This window comes from Sorghum bicolor, chromosome 1, assembly GCF_000003195.3.
Source record: "Sorghum bicolor cultivar BTx623 chromosome 1, Sorghum_bicolor_NCBIv3, whole genome shotgun sequence".
Lineage (NCBI taxonomy): Eukaryota > Viridiplantae > Streptophyta > Magnoliopsida > Poales > Poaceae > Sorghum > Sorghum bicolor.
The window spans coordinates 51,749,424-51,768,071 of record NC_012870.2 but is presented as its reverse complement, the minus strand read 5'-3'; the positions used below and the strand labels follow the sequence as shown (position 1 = coordinate 51,768,071).

Below are 18,648 nucleotides of genomic sequence, written 5' to 3'. Positions count from 1 at the left end.
ACGTAATAGCTGATTAGATGCATAGAATCATTTGTCAAAATGCATAGAAATGTACGAAACACTTCCCTACAATCTTATGAGTGAGAGCTTAAAAATATGGAGACCATCTCGTCTTGTCCAATTTAAAATTTGAATCATGGCACTTGAATGTGGATTGGATGCATAGAATTACTGTTTAAGATGTGCGCAAAAATTTTAGCACCAACCTTGCATATAACTCGATGGATGCAACCATAGAAAACTATCTATCTTTTACTATAAAATTTGAAATTTGAATCTTATTGGCATAGAGGTTCTATGATGGAGCAATCTGACGCATAAAATCTTGAAGACACAAGCATAGGAACCATTGTAGTGCTACGAAATTTAAAATTTCAAATCTCTCCATGAGATATGGTGCTGACGTTGCATAGAATTTAATGTTTACAAAAATCAAAGTTTTTTTTAACAATGTATAGAATTGTGTACCAACAATGTATAAAATTGATACGAACAATAATGTATAGAAATATAGAAAGTGTACAAATAATTATCCTAATAACGTATGTCGAAGTGTTCTAACAATACACATAAGAGTGCTCAAACCATGCATATAGCTGTGTACAGGTGAACACATAATTGCTCAAGAATATATACAAATTTGTTTTTATGAGTAAGCCATCAACTACACGAGCCATCAATATTTTACATTGACCCATCAATTATATAAAAAAAGATCACACTATGCCACCACCGCAAAAACCAGAAAAGTCATGAATATCATTAGCCATGTCCTTATGACTGTGCCACCATTGACCTCCCATCAAATAGAGGAGTCCATTTCAGCCATCCTATATCACAACGAAGGCATAGAAATATGTTTTAGCATGAGAAGAAAACTTACAACAATAAGGCATAGAAACATGTTTCTTGCATAGAATCTTTGGTTTCTTACATATAAAGCAGTTGAAGTTTGAATCCCATGAGCATATTCAGAACATGTGCAAAAATACACAAGAATAGATATCGATGAATTCTCAAAATTTTGAATTCAACAGGTCTTCAAATTATGCAAAGTAAGCACAGAATCCTATACAAACTAAACATGAATAAAACCTATGCAAACTAAACATAAAACCTATGCAAACTAAGGTGAATAAAATATGGCATAGAAAACTCATGAGTTGTGGCATAGAAAACATTGTGCATATGAGCACAATTCACAACATGCATAGAAACCTAGTCAACAAAACTATCTAAACCCAACTAAGGTTACATAACAACCAATAGCTTTGCTCATTCATCCAAGCATATAAACATAACATATGGAAAACTAATTTTTTACATTAACCCATCAACTACATCAAGATCACACTACGCCACCGCCACAAGTCAACTAAGTCGTGGACGTCGCAAGCCATGCCAGTGACCTCTCACACCAAATGAAGAATAATCCTTCCAACCATCCTACATCAAAACAAAGGCATAGAAATATGTTTTAGAAGGCACAAAAACCTTATAGCGACAAAGAAAGATATATAAACATGTTCTAGTTCACGCAAAAAATTTACAACGATAAGAAAGACATATAAACATATTTTAGCATGCGCAAAAATCTATTTATATTAATGCAAAAATCATAACAACATAGCATATAAATCTAACCTATCAAGCATACAAACTTATTTATGAAACTAATATCAGCAACATTGATTAAAATCACAGACCATTTAGGTACTACAAGTATATAAAAATTAAAATCCAAAACATAGGAGAAGAAAGCTAGTTTAGCTAATGTTGTCGGTAGTGACTATTGTATTGCCGAACATTATGTCTACCCCAAATTAGAATGCATAAAAAACCAGGAACAACTCTATATGCATATTAAATCAACAAGCAAACTAGACGACCTAGAGCTCCAACAATGTATAATTGTATAGAAGTGCACAGATTATCTATTCCGACAAATATATAGAAATGTGCTCCAATAATGTATGGAAATTTGGTCCACCAATGTAGAATACATACCCCATGACCAAAAATTAAGACTTCAGTTTTATTACACATCATATCAAGGTGAAGTATAAAATTAGTGATAAATCACAGTTTTGAATATGTGCATAAAAAGTTTAAAGATAATCATGTAACATGCATAGAAAAGATTGTATAAACATGGTATAGAAAATTCATAAAGTCATGGTTGGCACAGACACGGGAGGGGCTCCGCAGAAGATCTGTCGCTACCAACATGGAGTCACCGTTGGTAACTAGATCCGCACATAAAATTATTTAAACATGGCATAGAAAATTCAAAATTCTTCAGTATTGCCACAGCTAGATCCATTTTGCTCATTGTTTCGTATTTTAGTGAAGCATAAATAATCAAGGTCAAATTCATACAAATTCTATTCTATTTGAAAAGTAGATAATAGATAAGCATGTTACTAGCATGAATATCATAAACATTTATTCGTATAAAAAGCAATGATAACAGTCATAGAAAGTGTATCTATGCAAGGTAATTTATAATTTTAAAGCAACAATTTTATTACACATCATATATGAGAAAAGAAGCATAAAAATTTAAATTAATTTGCATAGAAAATTTTCTTGCTTGTCATTCAATTGTATCGAAAATCAATATGAGCGTGAACTAGCTTCTATTGAAAACAAGAAAAATTCAAGAACACAAGCACGCAATGTGCACTTTGGCAGATCCACACCCCATGCCTCTGTTGGATCAGGCCTAGCCTGCTGCTCACCGTGTCACAGAGAGCCTGCATTTGAGGCAGGTTAAGTATGCATAGAAACTTTTGTATGTAAGCTGGGAGATAAAAATTTTGTATGTATGCATAAAAATTTTCTCTGGCCACCTTCTACTCATGATGGAATGCAGGATCTAGAAAAAAATTATAGCTTTTTCAATGAATTTGTGGTGCTCTTGCAGCCATCCAAATTGCAACCAAGCAAAGCACAAAACACAGTAGCACAAACACATAACTTTCTAGAACTAGTGCTCGAATCCCTACAAAACACATAACTTTTGTATGCAAGTTGGGAAACAGAAATTTTGTATGTATGCATAAAAATCTTCTCCGGCCACCTTCTGCTCACAGTGGAATGCAGGATCTAAAAAATTATAGCTTTTTCAATGAATTTGTGTTGCTCTTGCAGCCATCCGAACTGCAACCAAGCAAAGCATAAAACACAGTAGCACAAACACATAACTTTCTAGAACAAGTATCCGAAAAGTTTCCATGCATCCAAGAAATTAAGATTTCAATTTCTATGCACACAAAAATTAATATTTCAATTTTAGAAAACACTATATCAAGGTTAAGCATAGAAAAAAAGCCTAAGCTTAGATGAAAAAGAAGTCTGTTTCTATGCATAAAAAAATTAAGATTTTAATTTCTATGCATCCTAAAATAAGATGTCAATTTCTATGTATTCAGTGTGTCCCACTTCTTCTCTCTTGTTCTTACTGCTTCAGTTCAAACAATGATTAATTGATTGTCCTAGAGTGGAATGATCAGAATAGAAAAGGAATAGAAATTGGTTTGAAATTACGATTTACAAAGAACAACGCAGGAACTTACTTGGAAACAAGCAAGCAGCCCCCTCCTCGTGCACGAAACTGCTCGCCGCATGAAGCGTGCTGCTAGACCAAAGATGACATCGCTAGGGCCGGATCTGCTCGCCCCACAGAATGTGTGCCCATACACATGCCCATCGACGAAGCGGGGGCAATGGCCTCCTTGATCTAGATAGTGAACGATATAAATTTTTATTCTAGTTAGGTCCGTTAATGTGTCCTAATAATGCATAGAAATGTTGGTCGATAATGTATACAAATGTAATTCACAATTTGTATTCAAATCACATAGATACACGGATGAGCAAATGTACCTACAAAACTAACAATCCTGAGTGCACAAAAGGGAAGCCAATAGGGGTAGATCAATTCATCGAATACCGATAGGAAATATTATCACCTTGCGCCATGGCCGTGGACTGCATCGTGCACCAGACCGCCCCGTGGGAGCCATGGCCTGGAGCACTACATGTCGAACTTCTTCTCCGACCACCTAACGCCTCCTAGAGTCCTCGCCCCAGCCCTCACCTTGACGTAGCCACAATAATGTATAAATATGCCCCAACAAATGCATAAATTGTGTTCTAACAATGTATAAAATATAATTTCAGAGTTCATAAAAATAAACTCTGAAAATATATATATTAGCAAGTTATGTTTGAGCATAGCGTAGGGTAGAAATGACAGACAAATTAGCAACATGGTATGAGATGTTAATTGTAGTTACATGTTGCATGAGGCTTGGACAAACGTACCTCATATCTTCATCTTTCTAAGTAAGTGATGACGAACTTACTTGAAAGAGGAGGGTTGGTCTTTCTGAGGAAGGCCTTCCTTTTATTCTTCGCCTTTTCACCATTCAATGAAACTATAGAACATTACATGCTCTTCACTCATAAACTTTTTTGTGATTTCTTTGATTAATTTGTGGTTGATGAGCTGGGGTCTATTGGAAATGCGATAATGCTCATTTGAAAACTTCTTCTCCAATAGATTAAGGTTGTTCTTTCCTGCAAAACATTAATGGACACATACCCGAGGGAATAGCAAGATTGAAATACAGGTTTTGTTATCCATACTTTTTTATTTTCTTTTATGCTAATCAAGATGATATATGGTTTAAGATTATTTAGCACAAATTGTGTCTATTGTGTTTTATGTTGTTGTTGCAATCTATCATGGTTCAAGGTAAAGTTAACTTGTAACAAAAGATAAACGGATAAATATTACTACTCACAAGTTGGACTTTTTGTGCAAAGTTATCATCTGCCCTTGATTCATCCCCGGTGTGAACTTATCTCTTGAATTTCCCAGATTTAATTCAAAATTTTCCTGTAGGGCTTAGTCTGACAAAATATCTAGTATCCACTACAACATACTATCGCCTCAAAAGTCAACCTAGACACCACGTCTAATTTGACTTAGGAAGGCATTTTAATCAAAGCTCAGTTTAAAAGCCTTTTAAAAGTAAAACCACTTCTACGAAACTAAGCACCATGCTTCTTTTAAGAGATTTATGAAAGTACTTCAAAGCCTAAACATATATCATAGCAAATAAAGGTAACATGAAAATATAGTAGAGATTTATTCACATAGAGATAAAAGAGCATGATCATGGTGAGTTTTTTTATAATGCATGTGAGATAAATATATGAAATGGAACAAGTTATGGCTGAGGAAATTTAAACTAAATAGTGTGAATATATGGTTTAATGTAAACATATAGTGGAATGTAAAAGATAACTCATAACTGTTGAAGTCCATGAGCAAGACTTTATCACCTTTATTTGATCATACTTACCATGACTCACATTCTGGAATTTGTGAGTGATGCAACATCTTTGTTCCCGTCACTTGAGATATGCATTAAAGTCCTGTGACGTCGACCTCTTTCTCCAACATTGGATTTGTTATGTTTCTTCTTATTTTGTGGGGGCATGTCGGAAGGTCGTAAACCGGTCGTTTATTACCCTGCATAAGATATAAAAGTAGACAAACAAGGGTAATCCTGCTTGAGCAGGGGTTGATGGTTATCTCGATCACATAGTTGAGTATAAGTCTATCAATGTTCCTTAATTACCTAGCTACCTTCCCCGGTAATGGCACCAAAAATGCTTTTTGGTATAAATTAACTACACTCCTTTACATAAGATTTAAGTAAGATTATCCGCAAGCGCACAGATATCGTACCAATGTCACATTTTACCTGGGGGGTTTTAAATATCGTATCCACAGAGAAGGTCTATATGTAGGACTTATAACTATAACTTATACTATTGGTGTGAACGATAAACCATAACTAGAATCCTACTCATAACAGAGATAAGTCACTTGATAAAAGATATAAGATAAATAATAATTAGTCATCATAAATAGATAAATATCAGAGTTCTTCTAGTCACAGTAATAGCTAGCCATTGGATAATCTCGGGAAGAAATACTAAGATAATTCTATATCTACGTCAATGAATAACTGTAATTAGTGCAATTACATCTAGAAATCATTGTTAAGTCAACCCTATATCATAATCACATGTAAAAAGGCATCAACTAATGAGGATTTGACGCAACCGTCACCTCCTTCGCGACTGCGCCCAAGCTTGTCCTACGTACGGGGGGTGGACTATATAGGAACCAACGCAGCTGTCACTTGTATGGACTACCACACGACCCGGCACATCAGGGTGCCTTTGTAGATAAACAAGATATCTAGACACCACGTCTACATATTGTCTACCGTCTACCCACCAATTGATTGGGTAAATGCTATACGAGCAATTACATGAATTCAATAAGATCAAACCTACTATCCTAGACATATAATTAAAGTAGACAATGACTATTGCAATTAAGAATATATAAGAGGTTAAGAATAATGTTGTCTGAATCATAATATTGAATACAATAAGACAAAAGTACTAGACCTATACCGAACTCCGCGCTCCAGACAGACGCCAGGGGCTCCGGATCCCGCTGAAGAACTAGAACTCTTCTACTTCTAATCTAACTAGGCTAAAACTATGAACTAGATAGGCTCTGATGAACTAGAGAAGGATCTTGATGAGTGGATCTCCAAATGACTTGATGCCTTCAGGGAGGGGGCCTGCCCCTTTATTTATAGCCCGGTGGGATCGACGTGCGCCGTAATATCAAATCGACTTAACCAAGGGCCAAGATGACTCCTCGAAGGCGGTGGAGGAAGCTTCCAAAGGGGAGCCGAAACCCTAACAGGGGGGCGTCGGCCGGCCCCACCTGGCGGCCTCTGGCCCTCGGTTTCTTTCGGTGTCTTCCAGAGTCTTCCCGGGTCCCGTTCGTGATCTTTTTCGTGGCGGGTAAGTTTTGTGGTAAATATGCACTTGAATCCCTCTTTTCAGCTTTTCTGGAATAGACCCTGGAAAATACAGAATATGCAAAACTCGTGAAAATTGTCAGTTTCACTACAAGAATCCTGTTACTGTGATGGAAAATTTCTGTCACAGATCATTGAAAATCCGTCAGAAAACAACATTTGTGATGGTTTTAGAAACTATCACGGATTGAGCGTCAAGGATTGACTTGCTCACAGAATTAGTGACGGTTTTATTCCATCACAATGGAGCCCGAGGCCCACTTAGTCCAACCCAAACCCATTGCCAGTGACAAAAAATATCCGTCACAGATGAATTGCCATGTCATTATAGATGCTTACATGGATGATGACATGGACATCTTCTCAGCCCATATGTTAACAGGCCATAACCAAAGATGGGCCAATTTTGGCCCAATTTCAGCCATTTTCACAACAATTTTTTTAGCCATTTTCGCAGGCCTATTTCAGCATATTACAGCCCATTTTGTCATTATTTTTAGCCCACTTTTTAGCCCACTACTACAGCACATATAGCCCATATACACAGCCCATTTTCAAACATTCAGCTCACATACATAGCCCACAAGTAATTATTATAGCAACACATTAAATAAGAAATCTTAACTTTCCATCCAACAATAGATCACATAAATTTCCATTCAACATCAGATTACAAGTGTTCATCCAACAACAGTTATTGCACAAAAGTGCACATAATCTTACAGTTAACCGTGGCACAAGCCAACACACACATAGAAATGCTTACAAGTCCAGCAGCTCGATGCATGCAGGAGGAGCAAAATGCAAGCAACAACAACAAAATATATACCACCATGCATGACTTAACTTGGTCGAAATTGGCTTGACACAAGTTAGCAGCAGCAAAATGTATGATGTTAGTGGCAAAAGATATGCACCATGTATGACTTAACTTAGTTGAATCTGACTGAGCAGAAGGTCAAGTTTTGCTTCCAACTCAGATTGGTTCCACTTCATCTCCTCTCGGTCAATATCCTTGCCTGCTCAGATTCTTGCACTTTATCTAACAAATCAGCCACCTGTACACGAAGCTTAGCGTTGTCCGCTTCTAGTTCTATCTCACTAATATGCTCATTAGATCTAGGTCAGGCATTCTGGAACCCCACATTCTGCAAGAATCGACTCTTCTTTGTGTTCTCAGCAAGCACATCACCAACAACTTGAGCCGCAGACTTAGGTTCTTCACCTTCTGTTGATGTAGATAGCATATTTTCCATCCGAGTCTAGCAAGCAAGTAGGAAACATGGTTGGTGTTTAGAGAATTAAAAATAATAACTGTTACAAGATCAAAGTCTGAAAATTATCTTACAATAGCCTCCTGTACTACAGGGGTGTAGCATTTTTTTTCTTGCTGTAGTGGAACTCCTTAAACAAATCAACTGCATCAGCTTCATCATTATATTTGTCATCCTGAGATCAACATATATGCATTAGGTCCAGCATTAATTAAGATGTTACAAAAATCTTGATAGCTATTGTTCAACTAAACGTCTGGAAGAACATATTCAACTAAAAATCTAGAAGAACATGTTCAACTAAAAATAGGATTAATGAAGATAGCTACTGTTCAACTAAAAATCTAGAAGAACATGTCCAACTAAAAAGTAGACAGCTACTGAGAAGGAGCTTGTTACAATAGCAGCAGTAGCTTTTACCAAATTTTACAAAGACATTTTCTGTAAAATAGCAGCAGTAGCTTGTTACAGTGGCATGCAGCAACATGTTACAAATAGCTTAATATGGTGTACAAATAGCAGCGGCAACAACAGCTTAGTATGGTCACCACAAGAGCACAACATTTTCCCCTTCACAAATTATTGATGAGCTCCATATAACAGTTGCATTCAAGTAGTTGTGTTTCCACATCACAAATTCCCACATCACAAATTATAGCAGCAGCATGACAAGTAGTTGTGTTTCCACATCACAAATTCCCAAGATTATGCAAAGTGAAAATATTTCAGCAGTATGAAAATTCATATAGAAAGCTTTATCCCCCAGCAACAAGTAACAGTTGCATACATTTACTTATATGGTGCTTAACATGGCCTACTTACCAAATTTTCAACATGAACCATGTAGGCACGGGATCCGGTTGTGTGATGGTACTTAACATTTCGTCGGTTGTCTTTGTTCTTTTGACACATCTCCTACATCAAAGACAAAACTACATGTGAGGTTGGTGACAGATTAGAATGTAGAAGGCATCATTCTGGTTTTTTAGAGAAAACATACCATCTTTTTGGGACTCTTCCAATATTCTAAAAGTTGTTTCCACTGTTCATTACTCATGCATTTAACAGGAGAAGTTTTTGTAACCAAATGTAGTGGAAAAGGATCAAAATATTCTTGCTTCAGCCTGTGTCTTTGTTGGCGAAGTGCAGACTTCATCATCTCAATACAAGCCTTTTCAATTGTCTTATCCTCTATGTTTATGTCAAACTTGGCCTAATCGAATGAAAGAACATGGATAGAAAAGAATATCAATTCAGTAATTTATGGCACAAAACAACAAACAACGGTTCTTGAGACTAAATGTGGAAAGGAGCGGAGAATGTATTTACCTTTAGTTTTCCTAAGAATAGATCAATGTATGCAGATGCAGGTTCTTTCTCTATTGGTTCTTTCTCCGTCGGCTCTTTCTCTGCTGGTTCTTTCTCTTTTGAACTTGATGCATGATCTTTCTTGTATAGCTTCCAATGCGTGAGTATAGGCACATGGTTCCTAACTATGATGTTGCATTCACTAGCATACTTTGCAGCAACAAGAGGAACTAGGTGCCAATGGAAAATGCCGCAACACTTTTTGTGGAATCTTCTTTCTTTCTACATCTTTCCATCTTGAGAGACCACAAACCGGACAATTGTCATGCTTGTCATATTCTTTTCTGAACAACACAAAATTATTGTAGCACACATGTATTGATTCATACCCAAGACCCAATTCCTTTAGAATACCCTTTGCTTCACCATATGATTTTGGGAGTGTATTGCATTCTGGGAAAGCATCAGCCAATAGCTTCATGTGTGCAGAAAAAGCAGAATTGCTGATTCTATATAATGACTTCATATGAAGCATCCTTACCACAAAAGAGAACCTTGAAAATTTGGAACATCCAGGATAAAGTTGACGCTTTGCCTCTCTCATGACAGTTTTCAAAAATGACTCTTTATCACGAGTTTCTAGATCACCAACTTGAGTTTCTACATTTGATGTTGCATGTGCCGCTGCATTCTGTAGGTCTCCTAAAATTCCTTCCAAACGATCACCATAGTTGTCATCCTCTGTCACACCAACCCCATGTGTGGAACCATCATCATCTTCAAGCATATCAATAGGATGCTCAATAACATTGACATCTAAGCTCTCTCCGTGATGAATCCACCGAGTATAAGTAGATTCCATGCCATTCACCAATATATGCTTCTTCACAATGGCTTGTCTTTGGTACTTCTGATTAAGGCATCTACTATAGGGGCATAGAATTTCAACATTCTCATTGAATTTCTCCTGAATGAAACTCACAAAATAGTCCGTTGTGCACCCAACTTCTATCCATCTAATCAAACATTGTAGATAAACCACAATGAGCAATCTATACCAATTCAATGCTACATGTACCAAAATCAACAAAAAAGGAGATATACCTTGGCTGTCAGCAGGTGTTCAGGTGAGGCAGATGAGGATCTCCTCGGGGGAGGATGCTGCTGCTCAGCAATGGATGATTTTAGGGTGCTCGAGGCTATAGGAATTCACTCAATAGGATTTGTCACCAGGTAGACGCGTGGCTGCTCTCGGCATCTCTCGTTGGTGCGGCAATGGAGGGCGGCGGCGCGACAGAGCTGCAAGATAGGGTTAGAGCCTTGGAGGGCGGCGATCATGTAAGATGTCACCGGTGTGCAGCGGTAATGCGGGAGGACGTGGAAAGGAGGTGGTGTTGCTGAACGGGCACTGCGGTGGTGGGCAGCGGCAACGCGGCTCCTGCCTAGTCTTGCCGTCGGCGGCAGTGTGTGACTGAATAGTCGCGGCTGGGTACTGCGTCCGTGAACGGATTGAGGAAAGAGAAAAGTTACCTCTGAGTTCACAACAAAAGAATAATAGAATCGCATTTTGTCAGATTTGATAAGCTAGTGCAGTGGTAAGTCTTCTTGTTTTTAACTCGCAAGTACTGGGGCTTTGTTTAGTTCCAAAATATTTTGCAAAATCGATACTGTAGCTTTTTCGTTTGTATTTGACAAATATTATTCAATCATAGACTAACTAGGTTCAAAAGATTGGTCTCGTCAATTTCGATCAAACTGTGCAATTAGTTTTTATTTTTATCTATATTTAATACTTCATGCATGTGTCTAAAGATTCGATGTGACGGGGAATCTGAAAAATTTTGCAAAATTTCTTGGCAACTAAACAAGGCGTGGGCTCGATACCTATTTTCCCCTATTTTTGCTATTTACGAAAAGCTGAACTAAGACCACGCCTACTGTAAACAGTACTAGACATGTAGTGTAAGTTTTGGTGTTCAAATCCTACATAGCAATTTATTTTTGTTCCCATTCAAACTATATGAGAACATTTTCAGTTTTGCCATTTAAAAAATATACATGTTTTTTTAGATAAAGAAAAAATAATTTAATAGATTGTCTTTTTAGTTTGATACTTTTGGCAATCACATTTTCTATTTTTCTTTGTACTAAATATTGGTAGTGGGCCTACTGTTTTGGGCTAACTAGAGTATGACGGATTCAAAATTCATACACTGTGACGATCCTGATAAAATCGTCACCAATTAGCGGGTTGGGAATATCCAGTGGGCTCATCCTTGATGAAAAAATGAATATCGTCACAGATTGCATCTGGCAGTGGTTGTTAACGACGGTCTGTAAATCCGTCATCGAGAAATCGTCACGGATTAACAAGTTTCTTGTAGTGTTTAAACCCTAGACTAGTGTGTTTTCATGTTCTCCTTCGGGTTTAAAGTTCTAATAAAAGTTGACGTTATCGACCGTCAACAACCACATGCCAATTATATGTAGTGCCACAAGCAACCAGTCAGATCGGTCCTCTGTGGATTCTATGTGTGCGAGTTCATAAGAGAACGGTACATCAGTAACCCTTCTAAGGTAATATATACTAATAGTGATTTATATAGTTCTGTCATTGAAGTTATAAATCTATTACTTATTGTAATTAATATATGGTGTTTATAATCTTCCTTTCTAGAAATATGATGTAAAAAAGGCAAAGCACATGACCCAAAGTGCTTTATACAACATAGTTGAGATGCAAATTTATCTTGAAAGAAGTCATTCTATGCGAAGAAAAAATATCACGCTGCCACCAACATCTTAGCATGGCCAGACTACAACAGAGATTGGTAGACCAAACCTTAGTCGAGATGAATATTAGAGCAAAGGTGGAAACTTTGATGTATATAAATGTATGATATAAGTAAATTATATGTGACGAGGAATCTTAAATTTTTTTGAACTAAACCAGACCAAATCTGCTGAATAGCTAGATGTTCGCTTGAGTTTATCAGTAGAACCACCTAGCTATTCAGCAGTGTTTTTCTCTCACAATAAATCTGCCAACAATAATTTCTGCCACGGCTTATCAGCCAAACGAACTATCATCGCCGTCGAATATGCTCGGTTTTTATTGACTATGTCTAAGATGAAAAATAGAGAGAAAAAAGACGTCTCTGAAAATTATTTATGTAACAGTGACAAATCATGTAGCAGTGATACTCGATTTGCACCACCAGTCAATTTTTTAGTCGTCGTTGACTACTTGAACCACAAACTAATTATGCAGCACAATTTAAATGACAAAGGACATGTATATATTATAATTGATACATGGTGAAGCGTAAGACTTATCTTGATCTTGAATTCTTGATACAAGCCAATAAAAACTGACCCCCCATCAAGAAGTTAACAGTGGATGTGTTATGCAAACCGTATAAATTAGGTTCACTTTCACATCACACCAAAATTAGAAAAAAGGATTGTAAAGAAAATGAGGGAGTAATTAAAATAGCCCCCTTCTTTCAGGAATAAAAAGCATTGTAGCAGCATTTTTTCTTCCATCCAAAGAAAAAGTCTTGGAGAAAGGAAGACGATTGGTGGCGCCGCCTGTGGTTGGCTAAACTGTGCAGGATGACACCACGGCCTTGGGCGTGGCAGCCCTGACGAGTGAGAAGGTGGGCAGCGGCAAGCTGCTTGGCGGCGGCGCGAGCGCGAGCATGAGGTCCTCGACGAACCCCCTAGTGACCTGGCGCTCCAGGTCGTCCAGCGCCTCGTGCACGGCGGGCGCCGGCGGCAGCGGCGTCGCCCGCTCCAGCGGCTTCCTCCGCTGCTGCGCCCTCGGAGGCTCTTCCCCCGTTCTCGGCGTCCGCGGCGGCTTCTTCCTCTTGTACTCTCCTGCCGGTCCCGTCCTCCTCGGTGCCGTCACCGGCTTTCCCTTGGCGGCAGCGGCGTCCTTGGCCATGGTCGTTGCCGCTACCGCCGGCGGCGGGAGCGGGAGGCGAGGCGGGTGGCGCCGAGGATGCAGCGGAGGGAGGGTCAGCGAAGAGTGCAGGTACGGCACGTACTGGAAGGATGGCAGCGGTGAAACGTACGGGAAGGAGCTGTAGATGCTGCGACTGCGAGTGTCAGGCGCCAGCGCGCCCATGGTGAAGCTCCGGAACTCAAATCCGCTCGCTGATCGGTCGATGAGGACATTGTCCATCTCAATACTGGGGAAGAAGAGTGGAGAGAGAGAGAGAGAGAGAGAGGCGAAGAGAGAGAGCAGAGGCAGCAGGCTGGGGTGCCAAGCCGCTTGCTTCTCGCTCGCCCTGCTGGGAAAGGGAAGGGCTTTCTCCGAGGTGACGCCGCGCCGGCTCTTATAGCAGACTTTCTTGACGAGGGGCGTGCCACGGTTGACTTGCAAGTCGACGGCTTGAGTTTGTTATTAGCAAGTGGTTTGCTCATGCCAATTAATCTTTTAATCACACAGCTCATATTGTTTGTTGTCCCCTCTAGGATCTTGCTAAATGGATACTTGTACGGCATGCAAAGAGTTAGGTCTTGTTTAGTTTCAAAATTTTTTCCAAATATATTTGCTATATCAAATTTTTAACATATATATAAACCATTAAAATATAAACAAAAAATAATTAATTATATAATTTATCTGGAATTAATGAGATGAATTTTTTAAATCTAGATAATTTATAATTAAATAATAATTACTAAATATAAATGAAATACGTAAAATCCAAAAACTTTGGTGAAGCCCTATCAAAGACTATGGGTTTCCATGCAAACGAGCCTCTGCAATCACAACTTGCACGGTTGGGTAGAAAACAAGTCCACCGACCAGTACGGCGTGCCAGCTACGGACCCAACCGTCCATGATGACCACAACACAACTGCAGCTGCAGCCATCTTACGATAGCGATGGGGCCACCTACCGCATCGTCACTGACGGTGGGCCCTGTTTGTCCGTTGGCCCCACATGTAATTGAACCAGGCAGCTGGGTGCGCCACAGGATCGCCCGTGTGGCTGTGGGTGTTCCCGGCAGTGGCGGGAATCGTGCGGGCATGTGCCGCCGCGCCGAGGCGACCAACCGCCAAAGCGACGCCGGCCGTCGGATGCGGATCTGGGGCGGTGGCGCTGACGCTGATCTGACTCGCCATCATGGCCTGACGCCTGTACGTACTTGCCTGTGCACATAGCTTGTTGGTCCCACCTCATCGGCATGTGCATGGCTCTCGGGCCTTTACCTCCAAAAGTTATTGAACTTTGACACTGTATAATTTTCGTTTTTATTTGATAAATATTGTCTAATTATAAAGTAACTAGACTAAAAAAGTTTGTTTTACAAGTTATAGATAAACTTTACAATTAATTTTTATTTTTATCTATATTTAATACTTCATGCACATGTTATAATATTTAATGTAATGGAAAATCTTGATATTTTTTTGATTTTTATGTGAACTAAACAAGACCTCGGTCTTTGGAGCAATTTGTGCGTCACATCTCACATGTATGATTTCAATTAAGACTTCTTTAGGTCTGGTTTAGTTGAACCCAAAATTCTAAAACTTAAGTCTTGTTTAGTTCACCACAAAAATCAAAAACTTTTTAAGATTTTCTGTCACATCGAATCTTCCGATTTGGCACAGGCATGGAGCATTAAATATAGATAAAAACAAAAACTAATTGCACAGTTTGCCTATAAATCGCGAGACGAATCTTTTAAACCTAATTACTCCATGTTTGGACAATATTTATCAAATAAAAACGAAAGTGCTACAGCGTCAAAATCAAAAAAAAAAAATCTAAACAAGGCCTTATTAAAATTTTGTGTCATATCAAATCAAAAAAAAAATCTAAACAAAGCTCTATAGTTTGTCTCTAACTAACGAGACGAATCTTTTAAGACAAATCTTTACAAGATGAATCTTACTTTATGGTTGGATAATAATTATCAAATACAAACAAAAATGAGCTTCGCTACGGTATTCAGTCCGCCCCCTCCCACCACCACCACCAAATGCTAGCTCTTTCGACACCTATATCTATCGTTGCTTACAAGGTTCCCAAAAAATTATTATTTTGTGTATAAGCACTGCAAATTATATACACAACCCTTCTTTCGAATTAAAATCCACAACCAACAAAGGCATAGTATACCTGTCATTGAGCAACACAACATCGAAAAATCTTGCTGCTCAAGTCCCTCGACACACCCAGATCAAGCAAGCCAAGCATTGGCTGAGGAACAATGCAACACAGAGCACTCAAAAGTTCACATTGCTTGTAAGACAGCAAAACGCACCTCGACATTGGGGTTGACGTGGCTGTAGAAGATTTTTCACGCCTTCACTTCACGTGATCATGACCACCATCTCCTAAAAACATGTTCGGTTAATCCATACTCTAATTGCAAGAGAATGAGTAACTAAGCGAGATAACCATTCTGTAATTGCAAGAGAATCGTGTAGCTTGAACTGATTTATTAGGTTAAGAAAATATTGGTGCAGGTTCAAATAATGAAAACATGCATATAGTAATAACCTATACTCTTGAGCTCGCCGAAAGCAGATCTTGCCGCAGGGCAACCCCAGTTAAGCCAGCAACAGTCACAGCTAGGGGGCCAGGCATGGCGGACGCGTCCATCTTTAATCCCACCATGCAGTGAATTTCTTGCCACATGAGGATCCATCTGAAACATAGCAGCAAAAATCTATTTCCAAACTGTGTGTTAAACAATATTTAATTTGCAATATTATAGTTATAGAGGAAAGCTCGACGACACCCTTCCAAGTTGCAATATCATAGTTTGAGTTCTAGTATTTCAGAAATTTGAATTTCTAGACTGTGTGTAAAAGAAAATATAATTTCACAGTATAGTATTGATCAATCAAAATGTTTGTATTAGACTTTTTAGCGGCCAAAAGTGGCCATTTCATCAGAGGACAAATATGAACCAAGTCAAAATTTGATACAAATCCAAAGAGAATATGCCTTAAAAATATCAAACCAGAGGGCCCAAGCTTCAACAACTTTCTTTGCCTTTCCCTGAAATCACATAGCTAGGTTATATACATATACATGTTTAGTCTTGTCAATAAAATTCACATAGCTAGGTTCTTTTAATCATTTCTAAAATATATTTTAATGGTCATTTCAATATTCTTCTAATAACCTATTGCAGATAGTGAAGCACGTAGGCTATCTAAACGTCAAGAAATATGGCATGTTTTCCTGAACTACATTGTTAGCCACTTAGCATGTGCATCACACAATTAGACTTCATCAGTGATGAGGAGAACAGATTACTAAAAATACATTTAGCCACAGAAACAAGAATGGCTGTGTTGTGAGTAAAGAAGATTATTAAATAGATTTGTATTTTGTCGTCTATACATCAACGCAAGAAGTTTCAAAGAATTTTGGGAATTTCCTACAGCATGTACTGCAAGATAGCTACATTCGAAATAAAAGAAGCACAATCACGAAAGTTCCTGGTACATAGGTACGAGGAATGTGGGACGTGTGACGTGGATCAATAATTTTAAGTTCCTGGGTATACCTCTTTGGGACGATTGGTTCGTGATGAGGAACGTGGTCCCTAGATAATTGGGACGATATACCTAGAACGTAGCTATATGAAACGAGAATCGTGATACTGAGATAGTTGAGTTCATAGAAAAGAAATTTATAAGTGGCATAAAATAATTTATAGAACAATCACAAGTATAAGATGATTATCAATGTAAACGTATGCTATATATTTTGTCGTAAGATTTGATGTAATGGAAAATCTTGATTTTTTTTTGATTTTTATGTGAACTAAACAAGACCTCGGTGTTGGGAGCAATTTGTGCGTCACATCTCACATGTATGATTTTAATTAAGACTTCTTTAGGTCTGGTTTAGTTGAACCCAAAATTCTAAAACTTAAGTCTTGTTTAGTTCACCACAAAAATAAAAAACTTTTTAAGATTTTCTGTCACATCGAATCTTCCGATTTGGCACATACATGGAGCATTAAATATAGATAAAAATAAAAACTAATTGCACAATTTGTCTATAAATCGCGAGACGAATCTTTAAAACCTAGTTACACCTCATCGGCATGTGCATGGGCTCTCGGGCCTTGTTGACATCCAAAATTTTCTGAGCTTTGACACCATATAATTTTCGTTTTTATTTAAGAAATATTGTTTAACCATGAAATAACTAAACTAAAAAAGTTTGTCTTATGAGTTATAGGTAACTGTACAATTAATTAGGCACAATAGCCATATTAATCCCTCAACTATTACTCGAGGCTCAATTTTGTCCCTAAATTTTTAAAACGGCCATTTTGGTCCTCAAACTTTAGTTTTAGGCTCAGTTTTATCCTACAACTATGAAGATGGTCATTCCAGTCCTTAAATTTTGTATTTTAGGCTCAATTTCATCCATAAACTATCAAAGTGCATTTAACTCTTTATTTTCAACTCAATTTTGTTTATTTAAAAATAAAACATTATAATTTAAGCATAATTTCATCCATAAATTATCAAAATTATAGATCTGCTATTGTTTCAATATATCCATGTATTCTCGAAGAATAAATAGTGTTCGATGTAACTATAATTACTCCCACAAATATCAATTTATTTGGATATATATAAATGGTACAATTATAAGGTAACACTGAAAATAACAACTTGGAATTATCAATGGCCATGAAAGAGTTTTTGGATAAATATTATTTTTCTATCTTCAATTGTTGGTGGTATTGGAGCAAATGATGTGCAATAGTGCAGTGTTCCATGTACAACGTAGACGAAGTTGAGTGAAAAAATAAAAGTTTAAAGAACAAAATACACTTTAATAGTTTTAAAATGAAATTGAGCTCAAAATACAAAGTTTGAGGACTAAAACAACCATCTTTATAGTTCTAGGATGAAACTGAACCTAAAAGTATATTTTGAGGACTAAAATAGTCATTTTGAAAGTTTAGGGATGAAATTGAGCCTGGAGTAATAGTTAAGGGACCAAAATGACTATTCTGCCAATTAATTACACAACCCTTCTTTTAAATTAAAATCCACAACCAACAAAGGCATAGTATACCTGTCATTGAGCACCACAACATCGAATAATCTTGCTGCTCAAGTCCCTCGACACACCCAGATCAAGC

The 18,648-nt window shown here is 37.8% G+C and overlaps 1 protein-coding gene, 1 long non-coding RNA gene and 1 pseudogene across 2 annotated transcripts; all 3 read right to left on the bottom strand.

The window, feature by feature from the left end:
* LOC110431983 lies at positions 1,133–3,726 on the bottom strand. The gene is made up of 2 exons (XR_002449434.1): positions 3,579–3,726; positions 1,133–1,446 (listed from the first exon to the last, which is right to left on the bottom strand). It is a non-coding gene; the product is annotated as an uncharacterized LOC110431983 (long non-coding RNA).
* On the bottom strand, positions 7,851–10,367 carry LOC8083586 (annotated as a pseudogene).
* On the bottom strand, positions 12,788–13,842 carry LOC8083585. Its single transcript, XM_002464724.2, has one exon. The coding sequence runs from the start codon at positions 13,689–13,691 to the stop codon at positions 13,107–13,109; it is 585 nt and encodes a 194-aa protein (XP_002464769.1). The 5' UTR covers positions 13,692–13,842; the 3' UTR covers positions 12,788–13,106.